General features: G+C 46.5%; 1 protein-coding gene across 2 annotated transcripts in view; it reads right to left on the bottom strand.

Annotated features, from left to right (window-relative positions):
- Positions 1-4,645: 4,645 nt before the first annotated feature.
- Positions 4,646-12,123, bottom strand: part of LOC8053056 (E3 ubiquitin-protein ligase RNF34) — a 38,064-nt gene continuing 30,586 nt past the window's right edge. For both annotated transcript variants that reach the window (XM_029995629.3, XM_029995630.3), the window contains exons 5-6: positions 6,869-7,211; positions 4,646-5,169 (exon numbers count right to left, since the gene is read on the bottom strand). In XM_029995629.3, coding sequence (XP_029851489.2) covers positions 4,997-5,169; positions 6,869-7,211 — 516 coding nt within the window. In that variant the 3' untranslated portion in view covers positions 4,646-4,996. The remainder of the gene's footprint in view (positions 5,170-6,868; positions 7,212-12,123) is intronic.

Here is a 12,123-nt window from a genome sequence, read left to right on the forward strand (position 1 = left end):
GCTTATTTTTGCGATGCAAGTTTTGTTCCCAAACTTTTCTTTGTTCTTCCTCCTTAGGTACCGAGAACAGTGACGGCTGCTCACCTGTCCGCCACCGATAGCTTGCGTGGCACCTCGGAGCAAAGCAGTGGCGTTGTTGACGTCGATTCAGCATGGCACTTCATTGGCCATAAACGACAGCAGACACGGGTAATACGGGGTAAAGATTGGTTAAGAACAAGAGCCACTTCGCGCTGCCAAACCGAAAACTGCAAGCCATACCTGCTCGCCGAGGGCCTTCGGAACGCTCGGAACCAGTCAGATCCTCCAGCTCGTCCAGCCCATACGTCCGCAGCGCCACCGCATACATCCGGGATTTTTCCACACTAGCCGCTTCACAGCAATGCGCAACTCCAGCGCGCCGCTCGCCCTCCCGCGGACGAACGGAGAACCAGAGGAGCGGGGACGGCGGCGGCGGCGGCGGCGCGGAAACGGTGGCAGGGACTGTCGGCTTTGATGCGTGAAGCCGTTTTAACGTAAAAAGTGAGCGCTTTAAGAAAGGAATTCTTGTGCTCCGCCTTGCAACAGCCTTGCACAAAGGACCGGGAGGTCTAATTTCATTAGGGACTTTTCGTGTATCGCATACGCTGCGGATTTCTGGTCTTGTGCATGGCCGCCAGCTCAATCTGTGCTTAACGTGACGGAAAACGCTCCCGCTAATAATGAAGAACTGTATAGTACTGTCTACGGAAAGTCTATTCTTTGCCATAAGTAGGAGCAAACTCGTCGCGCAACGGTATGTCGAGCAATACAAGTCGGGAATGGGTTCGCGTTTTAAGGCCGTTACAAGGAACGTGACCCATTTATTCCAAGCACTTCAAAAAGACAGAATACCGTACTTGCTTTCAAGTGATTACAAAGCAAATAAAGATAGGCTCGAAGCATTTTAAGCGCGTCTGTGTTAGCCGGCCGTTTGTGACGAGAGCTTAGAGCGCGCAGTTTTGGCCAGAGGGACCGCAACGTTAAAAATAACACGGTACAAAAAATGTACGGTATATTAAAATATTTATTTTTGATAGAGCAATAAATAAAACCCCTAAACACGCTAATTATGTTAATAGGCAGTTTTTGCAGAGCGTACGAAACCCCTAAACTTCAGTTTGACGTACAGCGCACTGACGTTCAACCGTAGCTATCAACTTTCACGAGCGGCCTGATAGCCGAGTTGTGCAACTTATTAAAATAATCGAAATAAGTCTGAATGACTAAAAAATAATAATAGTCGGGGTTTTCTTGGCCCTACTGCAAAATCTTGTTGTTGTTTTGTTTTTTCGATACTCTTTGATGAGTACTTTAGCTGTTTAATATCTTATAATGCGCCGTCATCAAGCCTCTCGTAAAAGTTGGGGCCGTCAGTCTGACGTCAGTGGGCTGCACGGCGAACTGAAGTTTTGAAGCGTCGTATATGTGCCAAGAAGTGTAAAGACTACAACATTTTTTTTTTAGAGTGATGAGCACGGCAACGCTCCTGGCGCGCACTGAAAATTGTGCTTCAAAGGCACAGCACGAGCTTGCGGTTGTAATGCTACACCGCACGGTAGCCTGCAGTAACAAACTTTCTATTGATAACCATATAGCAGTTTGATTACGCGTTGCAATACACTAACACCGAGACGGCGAGCAACGAGTTGTGAGCCAGTGTCGCGAAGACACCAATACTGTGAACGCTGCTCTTCTGAAGCTTGACGGTCATTGTGCGCGGCTCACTTTTTATAGCACTAATGACCAGGGAAAGCCGCAAACATATCTTCATCGCCCTCAAAAGTATTCTAGCTGCCACAAACAGTAACGTGGCCGGTGCCTAAAACGCGCTCGCTCACCCCAAAGCTTCGCAATTTGAGGTTTCTGCAACTTTTAAATAACAGCATGCTCGTTTTCCTAACGTGCACCAGCATCTCAGTCACCTGTAATATGATCCCTTGCTAACCGTTTCGCATTTGTAGAATAGTAAATAATTTTTAGCGCGCTGAACAGCGTCAGCGCGACCAGGCGCACGGGATATCCTGGAGAATCTATCCCCGTCTCTTCCGCCATCTTGGAACTACCACCCCGCCACCTATAGGGCGTTGGCATTGCGATTCCATTTAGCGCTCTCTGGGCGGCACCATTTTGCTCGACCGCAGCGCCCTCTCCACGCACCCGGGAAGCTCAGCGGGTTCGGCGGGGTAAAACGAGAGAGAGGGCACGCGCCCGACTCCGCTAGCAGACGACAAACCGGGAGGTTGCCGTTCTCCATCTTTGGGCTGTATCGGCGGGCTGTACGGAACATCGAACTCTCTACCGTAGCTGCCGTTGTGAAATGGTTCGCGTTCTTAGAATAGTTGTGGCTACTCCAAAATTATCCTATAGCTCTCTGTTGTTCTGTTTTGCTAAATGATCAACTGGCATATATTTTTTCCGTTACTTAAATAGCAGTTGAGTCAGCCGGCAGTACTACCCTCAACTACTGCTTGTATTGCGACAGGAGAGCACGTTTTATTTATTATTTCAGACTTCCACTCATGGTCGCTAAAGGCCCACACCAGTACGAACTTTTGTATAGTAAAAAAGGTACAGCAACCGGATTTACTCTTCGCCAAAGAGACCGGCCAATCTAACACAATTTTCCGTTTTTCTTTTTTTTTTTTTTATTATTTGCACGCAGGTAACAGCGCAATTGGACCCTGTGGGTCTTTTTATCTAGCATAATATTACACGACAACTGGCATACCAAAATCTGCGCATGAAAGTTCCAAAATGACGCGATTTTAAACAGAGTTTGCACGCCAGCCGGACGCTAGCTACAGCCCCCTCGGCGGAGCGGACGACGTGCGGGGTGAGAGGGGGAGTGCATTTTTTTTTTCTCTTTTTCCCTCTCTGCTATGACCCTAATGACTTTTCTTAGCAATGCAGTGGAAGGTACAGGCCCGCGTTCCCTCTCCCACTTCGAGTGTACGCAGGCTCTCCTTCTCTCCCATTTCTGGGGAGAGGAGGAGAGCCCGCCCGCGCACACTCAAAATGGGAGAGGGGACGCGGGCCTGTACCTTCCACTGCGCCAAGAAAAGTTGTTGCGGAGTCTAAGCAAGGCTCGCGTCGGCACCTGACTCACTACTGTCACTACTTCGTTTCAACTTCGGTCCGCGCGCCCGATGGTAAGAGCCGAAGGGCCAATCAAACAGCGAAAGAGGCACAACGTCATGGCGTGCTCTCTGCAGTTGATAGGACCAACCGGTATTCGCCGTCTCTCTGAGTCTCTGCCAAGGAGCTCCTCCATCGGCTACTCAAGCGCAGAGAGCACGCCATGAGGTTGCGCTTTTTGGGCTGTTCGATTGGCCCTTCGGCTCATAACATCGGCCGCGCTCGGACCGAAGCTGAAATCTGTTACTCCTAAGCTGACAGTGCGGTGGTAACTCCGCGCTTGTCGGAGCAGTGAATCGCCTCCCTTTCATCACCGGACTTCGCGCTCTGCGCGTGCATTGGCGCATAGTTATAATAACTCTATGCATTGGCGTGGCAAAAAGGTAGACGCACAACTGCTTCAGCAAGCGCGCAGCTTTCATCTTCCTGTTAGCTTAGCGGTGAATGGGACATACAAGAAGCGTCTTCACCTATGAAGGACAAGGCAACTCATGCGAAGTTCAGGATCCTTGGCAAGAGATTTAGAATTAACTCCCGACTCCTCGTCGCAGGCTTTGAAATGCATTTATTTTTTTAGCGACATGCCCTCCACATTGCAGCCTGGAACGGTCTCCGATTACTTTTCGCTGTGAATCCATCTTGGCTAGAGTTTCGTGATCCGTGGCTTGATCCGCTTCGCCTTTTGACCTTGTCTGTGTGCGTCTCGCTTCTGACTCCCGCGTCCCAGATTTTGTTCTCAGATGGACCTCGGAAAAAAGTAATTACGTGAGTAATTAATAATTCCCTCAAAACTATTGCCTGAAGGTAATTCATTACATTACTAAATTACCTGCGTAGAAAAGTAATGCATTACATTACTTATTACAGCAAAAAGTAATTTCCTTACAGTAATGCCATTATTGCCATCTCTTGACCTGTATGACCGGTTGTGGTTTCCGACAACTGATGTGCTCGCAGTCTAAGCAGATTTGCACTCTGATCCAATATTTGCCCATCTAGGACGAATGTACAGTGCGATCCACTTAAAGTAATAATGAGAAAACCCAAAAATTTACTTGTTATAACTGATTATTGTTGTATCTGGACTAGCTGATCATTATAAGCGATACATTGTTATATGATATTGGATTGCATTGTAGTATAAACGACTGCAACATGCAGGTCTGCCTTGCTAAAGGGCAAAGTGCCCAACCTGTCTACTGAAAGCAAATCTCCTAAAGGACATCTTCCAACAACGCAACAGCTACCACTGTCTACTGTAGCACATTTTGTGAGGTCGTTAATATCATTCTCCCCTTGCAGTCTTAAAACTGAAAGTGTCATCAAGACTAGATGTTGAGGAATGTGGTCAACTTGGGCACCAACCTAGGCAGCAATATTGGCATTTGTCAGCACTTCTTTCAGTGAAACGGGGCGCCAATCTCAAGCTCGCGCCAACTGTATTCCGCTGTGTACGTCTTGCTGAGAAATTAAGAATAATAGACACCTTCAAAGTAAAAAGGAACAAACTATTTAATGCACACACAGGCCCACAAAGTCAAATATACAAGGAGCAGGGCAAAGGATTAAAGGAAAGGAGACCACACTGCATTGCTAGTGCCGAGTTTAATCTGAAATCGCACGAGTCCTGCCCGAGACAGCAGCTCACCACTGCAAGCAAACAGTAGGTGCCATGAGGCTGCTCTCGCCCATTTTCAAAGCAGAAGAGCAATGTCAGAGGGTAGGCCCTGACAGGCACCGAGGCGTGCGAGCACGTTCGCTAGCCCGTTGCCACGTCCAAATCACGGGGACAAGGCTTGAGGTCGATGTGGCCTTTGCGAAGTGCGGCCCTTGTCGAGGGTCAGGCTCTGAAGACGTGCACCACGCGCACCACATACTGCCGACAGATGGGGCACTCGCTGAGCTGCTTGCCGCACTGGGTGCATGTGCACATGTGACCACAGTCCAGGATGACACAGTCCACGCAGCCTTCCATGCAGATCTTGCACAGTTCCTCCTCCACCACCTCGTCCCCTGCAAGAGGACGAGCGGCATTGCTCGGTTAGTTCCGTTCTGTCCATGTTTTCACTCTCCTCCTCTCTTGCTCCAGGACGTCTACATTATGTCCTGGAGCAAGCGGGGGGGGATCTTGCACAGTTTTCCCGACCACAGAGTAATCACTGCAACATTCCGCCGAGCGCGGGGGACACAGGACAAGCAGCATTTCCAGGTTTTCCCTCTTTTTCTTTTCTGAACAAATTTTTAAGGGTTTTGCCCACTTTTCAACCTCGCTCTCACTCTCTCTTCTTCCTTTTTCTCTCTTTCTTTCCTCCTGCTCGAGCATAGTGTGATGCCTCTTGAATCTGTACCCGAAAATCAACAAGTTCTCCCAGGTGAGTACTGAATGAACAAAAAAAAGCTCAGTTTGGGTGTGTTTCTTTTAATTCAAAGTTCACTAAATTTTTTGTTTCACTGTCTTCATGAACTTTGAATTATCAAGTATCGACTGTACGAAGCCATGTGAAGAATAGGCGCAAAAGGGCGTCACATCAATGCCTGTCCCGGTTTCTCCGGTATCAACCAAATTTTTGATGGCACGAAAACAATTAAAGGACTAAGGCACAAAAAATAAAAGCAAGACTATGAAGCTTGTAACACGTGACTAGCGTGTTTAGAGTTTTATATTGCCCATGAATTCAAAGTCCCAAAGCAGCAACAGACTATGTGACAAGAGCCAACGTGCCAAGCTGTCGCATGTCATGGTCCTGGCAACAGAAGTTCTGGCAGAACGTACGAAGAAATGCAAGTGTCGTTGTCGTCGCAGCATCCCAATTCCTGGCTGCTGAAGCTCTGTGGACTCAAACTAGATACCTGCAGCAGAACGGGTGTCTCCCAAATCCAGCTCTACTGACATGCCAACGCCAGCCAGGATTGCGGCAGGCAACAACACAACACTTCTACGATGTCGCCAGGCGAAAATCGATGGACCACATTCGAGGATGCGGTGAACACACCAGTCTCAGACGAGTTCCAGACACTGTAGACAAACCACTCTTTGCCGACATCCAACTGCACCGCAGTGTCTTAAAGGGGTACTCCAGAGATTTTCTTACGGTCGCTGATTTGCCTCAAAATTGCCTCAGCACACCGATGAACGCAGCTGTACAAATCCCCCAAGTATTATGTGAAAAAAAAACAAAAAAGTTTTCATAAAGTTATTAAACATTCGAATTTTATTTTCATTGCGTTTCTCAAACTGAGAGCCCCTGCTGGCAACACTGAAGTGCGAGGACAGAAACGGTACAAAGTACGGTAGGTTGCAAACCACGTTCCCAACCGATTAAAAGAAGTTTTATGGTGGGAAAAGAACGCTTGGAAGCTCATTCACTGAGAAGCACAAAAGAATGCTCAACCTAGTTCGTTTAACAGTACCTATGCAACCCGAAAGTCTCTACACATTTGTGACGTCACGCCACTGGACAGAGCACGGAAGTTCCAATGTTGGTTTCGGCATCACCTTCATTTATGGTTTGCTCAATAGCCATTTTGAATTTCAAGACAATAAATGGCGTATTGTAAGAACTGATGTCCGGGTATTCAGAAAATGCCATTGTTCGGAAAGCTCAAAAAACGGTCAGAGTACCCCTCTAACTTGGCCAAATGAAATAAGCAAGAGCTGGGAGGAACCGAAAATCCGGCGAGTCTGAGCAAGCGAAGCGAAGAGCACACTGACCCTGCATCCGCTGCTTGCGCCTCTGCTTCCAGAGCCAGACAACTTTCTCCTGAAGCTCCGACTTCTCACAGCAACCCCGGTAGTCGACGAAGCTGCGGGTGAGCAGCAGCTTCATCTGCATGACCGACAGGTTCGACAGCTCCTCCTCGCTCTCAAACTGGTCGAGGCACAGGCAGGCCTGCTGCGGCTCGCTGCCCACAGTCGCCTGGGGACTCCCACCACTCGAGCACGCCCCTCCGCCGGCACCCGCTGGCTGCTCTTCGCTGGCACTGTGCGGCCCGGGTTCACCGTTGCCCGGGGGTTCTCTGGCGCCCGAGAACTCGAGGTCTTCAGCGGTGACCCACTGCGACGGAAGTGACGCAGCACGGGCACGCTCGGTGAAGTTTGACGCCAGAGTTTTGACGCAGAATGTGTTTTAGGGCTGAATTTCGTGCACGAAGTGTTACTCTCGAGGGTGACAATAAAGAGTTAAATGCAGGCCAGTGCAACGTGAAACATACACAGTCCATAGCAGGCATATAGACAACATGTTTTTTCATAATTGAAGGGCAACTCCGGTTCATTTTCAATATTAAGAAAACAATGCAGTTCATTTTAGTATCTCCTAGAAAGAGCACACGCCAAATATTTCTATCTAATTCCGTTTACGGTTGCGAAATCAGCAAAAACTGCTAATCCCAGCAGGCGAGGCGAGGCATAGCCAACAGCGCATTCAATACCGTCGTGTCGGCACGGCCCACCCTGCGCTATTTAACTCGTGCTCGGGGAGATTTGTCTGCCTGTTGTGTACTCTTTCAAGCAAAGCCTACTGCGGCACTGACAGCACGCTTGCCATTGGTCACATGATTCACGAAATGCGCAAGCACTTGTGTTCTTCCGTGAGAGCATGCCTCATCGCCAACAGCATTCGTTGTGTGCAAGAGAGCCAGTTTGCAGCATTGAGCATGGCATGGTTCTACAAACCCATCACAAGATATTTACTTGTAGTTTACTGAACTTCACTTTTTACTAATGTTTTCAAAACAAGCCCTTAGAAAAACTTGCTTTCCTCTGCACTAAAACACAAGCATCGTCAGCAGCAGCACAGGCGTTGTCGGGTGTAGCATAGCAGTCTGCCGATCGTAGCAGAGGACACTTTTGCAATTGCGCTGAGCTGCGTTTGGCCGCCTTATACATGACGTCCCGATTAGTACCACGTGGTTAGACCATGTAGGTGATGACACAGGAGCAATTTTGCCTGCCGCAGACAAGGTTTGGGTTTTGGTTTCTTGTGAGCTTTAAATTAAAATTGCACGAATGTATTACACTTTTTCGGAAACAAATTACAGGGAACCGTTTATTACTACCTCGGGATATACAGGGTGTCAAAAAAGAAAATTTACACGGTCTTTTTTACCGTGTAAATTTCCGTTGCCATGCCGACAATTATCGCGTTCATTTAGGCTTAGGAATGCCCAGAATTGAAACACTATCTAAAAAATTCGGCGATGTCATCGACCATGCTTTGCGGTTTAAGTGAGGTAAGACAAAGCGAAAGCCTCCTGCATTATTCGTTGCTGACTAACACGCCCGATATTGCAGCTACAACTACATATTAGTTCCAAAGCGAGCGGTGCTCACTCACTGGGGCACCGCCATGTTTCCCCGCGTCTCTACCGAGCCAGTCACGTGATCTCAAAATCCCTCTCCTAGGTACTGCGGTTAACTTTAGCCGCGGTTAGTGCTTCGAGCAAACGGGCCCAGGTCTATGTACTAAAAGGTCATGACAAAAGCCACTGTTTTGGTTTTCAGTTAGGGCCATACCATATGTGCTTTAGAAAAAGGAGAGGTTGCATTTTTGCAACTGTGAAAGCTATGGACCATAGAGATTGCATAAAATAAATAAGAGAGGCAGTTGAGACTTTTCTATTAGATCCTCTACCACTCCCCCTCGTGTGGCCGTGGAGTAGGTTGATGGAATAAGATGGTATGAATAAGAGCTTCTCAGCGACTACCTCCGGGAGTTTATAGATTTTAAGGTACAGACAATTGTTCAAGCGACCCTTGTGTGCAACATTTGTCATGGGACAAATTCTAATTGCCAATAGTAATGGCACCAACTCCAAATCCAGCTGAAGAAATAGTAATTGATACAAGCACATTCTATGTTTGTATCTAGCATATGTTTACACCTGCACATTATTTATTTATTTATTTAACAGGAAACTGAAATTAAACTGAATTTCAGAGAATTGGAAATAAAACAAAAACAAACTTTGATAAACTCCAAATTTTTGGCAAAATATAAACTCCCAGAGCACTGCATCCTAATCATATGCTCATATACCTAGGAATAGTTAATTGTAAAATGAGAGATTTACCAAGCAGTTCAGTAGGAATCGCACTTCAGACTATGATTCTCAATCAGACACCTTTGCCCAACTCCCCGAAAAGGAGGTGAAAGATAATTAACCTTAGTTTTTTGTTATACTTCAAACAAAGATGAATCAGTTACTTTTAGAGGTCATAGGAAGCTTCCGAGAGAGCGCAGCACCACGTGATAAAGACCAGTCACATGATAAATAAGGGCCACTTTTCTTAGGCGCCTGAGGGCGCCCACTACAAATTCGTATAACGCTGTAAATATAGCCCTAAATTGTTTTTTCTTCGTTGCAAAATCGTTTTATGACATCCTTTTTCCATCTAATCTGTTTAAAAAATATGTTTTTTTCCTTTGCATGTCTCCTTTACAAATTCTGTTGGCCGCACTGTCTTATCAGTACTTTTCGCACAAAGTCGTCTCTCCAGTCACTGCTGTGTACTAGGATTGAGTAAGTTAAATCAGTTTGATTGCGACTCAAGAGCGAGAAACAATGGCTGCTTCACTTGAAGATTTGCACAAGTGGGGAAGCGACTGTTTTTGTGGTCCAAGAGCGTGCCTGGAGCCGATATTTATTGAAGACTTTGTACAGAGAATGAAGGAAGCGTTTTGTTGCAAAGAAGTGTATTTGAATGAATACAGATGTTCAAGGAAGGACGCACCAGGTACTGGTGCGTCCTTCCTTGCTTCCTCAAAGCATTGGTTAAATTGCAAATGTTTTGTCAGATCATCCACCTTCGCTAGTCTATTTGAAAGAATTGATTCTCGTGCAAGCTCAATGTCGTCGTTTGTCGTGGACATGGACGAGCACCCACTTCCTTCCTTATGGCTGGTACAGCCATAAGGAAGGAAGTGGGTGCTCGTCCATGTCCACGACAAACGACGACATTGAGCTTGCACGAGAATCAATTCTTTCAAATAGACTAGCGAAGGTGGATGATCTGACAAAACATTTGCAATTTAACCAATGCTTTGCCTGTGCAATAATCCACAACAAACTGGGCTTTGGAAAGGTTTCGATTAAATTAACATTTACAGCTAGAGTGAGGATAATTTTTTAATCACCCTTGTACGTGTTGCGATGTTTAGGACCTTGCACGACGTTATAAAAAAGAAAAGGCAGAGAAGGAGGGAGTAGGGAGCAAAAGCGAAATGAGAAAGAGTGAGGGCAAGGCAAGTTTGTTTTTTCTCACCAGCATTTTCACGCATGGAATGACGCAAATAGAGAACAACAGAGAAGAGCAAACTCTCTGAAAAGCTTTCCCACCAAAGGCAAGCGAAGGCAAGACCGGTGGCTAAGGAGATTGAAGAAGGAGAAGACTGTCACAGAATTCAACTATTTTTTTTTCTTTTTGTTCGGGGTTTTCTTAAGGTAGGACATGGGCCTGAGCCTCAAAATTTTTTGAAAAAATTCATTTTTCAATTTTGAGGTTTTCAGTTTTAGAAACTAATTATACACCCTTACTCTAAATTTCATAACCATGCGCCAAATAGTTCCGTTGATATAAAGTATTTTCAGCATATTGCGAGGCAGTAACAAAGTAAAGGAGTTCAATGTTTGAATGCATTTTTCTCAGTTCCACTTTTTGCTGCAAATTTCATACGAAGGAATCTTTTGTTTGAAGGTAAAATTATTCTGATACCACAATCAAGATGTTTCTGAACTGAAATTTACTGGGGAATTGGGCTATCTACTTTATTTTGTATTACATTAAAGTCCTCATTGAGAAAAAACTATGTTTTCAAAAATTGACATAGGACAGATATGCATCTCATATTTTGAGGTAATCACTCTTCCTGAAATATTTACATTTAAGTTATAAAAACTAGATAGCCCGAAGTCCCATATCCCCCACTTTATACTCAAGCACTTAAAATGGTGCATAATAGCTTCCTTTGCATATCATAGATTTCTTAACGAAGAGTGACACATCTTCTTATGCAGGTATGTAAAGTTGCCCTAGAGAGCTGAAAGTTTGCACAGCACACCTACATCTGAAGTTAAATCTCCCCTGCTAGTTTCATTCCGATCACTTGAATAGTTCAAAAGTTCAACCTCTAGCCAGTGTCCCCCCTTAAGAAAGCGCTTCCGGTCGTCGGTTGCCCCTTGCCCCGCGGGTTGAGCGGGAGAGCTGGGGCCATCGGCTGGTGCTGTTTTGCAGCCCCTGCTAATCAGGAACCGCGGGACAGGTCCCCTCTCGAGGGGAGTGCGGCGGTTTGTTTTGTCCCCGACTCAGGCGGTTTCTTTTTTTTGTTGTTGTTGTTGTTGTCTTGTCAAGAAAAGAAATCGGGAAGCGAGGACCTCGGCTTGGTTTTGAGCCGAGTCAAGGCAGTGTATGCAGAGAATGGAGCGGGGGTGGACACGATGCAAAAGTTGGGAGCGACAGTGGGTGCGGCGGAAGGCGGAAAGAGCTCGGAGCGGCTCTGCAGTGTGCGTGCTTGTGGATAAATGTTGTGCCGAGGAGCATAGCACAGAGCATCCAAGCATGCACAGACTTCCCCGTTTCGACCAGCGACGCAACGGGCCCGTGTCACCCACACCACCCTCCGGAACCAGGTTCGCCTCACTCACACTCGTAGAATTGTATACCATTTAGAGGTATTATTGTGTTATACCTTTTTTTTTGGTTGCTTGTTCTTGTCTAGTGTCTAGTGAGGACAATGCCGCTGCTGTGTCGGTTATTTCTTTTTATGTGTGAATAGCGCCTGCGCACTAAGGAAAGCAGTGCATTTTTTTTCCCTCGAGTTTGATTGTGTGTAAACGTGCCGCGCACAAGAAGGGCAGGAGTTGGTTTGTGTTCGTAAGTTTTTGCGTTTGGTGTTACAGTTTTGAGCGTGAGTCAAGTAAATCGTTCATTATTTAAATGCAACGTCTCCGTCTCGTTCTTCGCCCCCT

This window comes from Ixodes scapularis, unplaced genomic scaffold, assembly GCF_016920785.2.
Source record: "Ixodes scapularis isolate PalLabHiFi unplaced genomic scaffold, ASM1692078v2 PGA_scaffold1__304_contigs__length_218370807, whole genome shotgun sequence".
NCBI lineage: Eukaryota > Metazoa > Arthropoda > Arachnida > Ixodida > Ixodidae > Ixodes > Ixodes scapularis.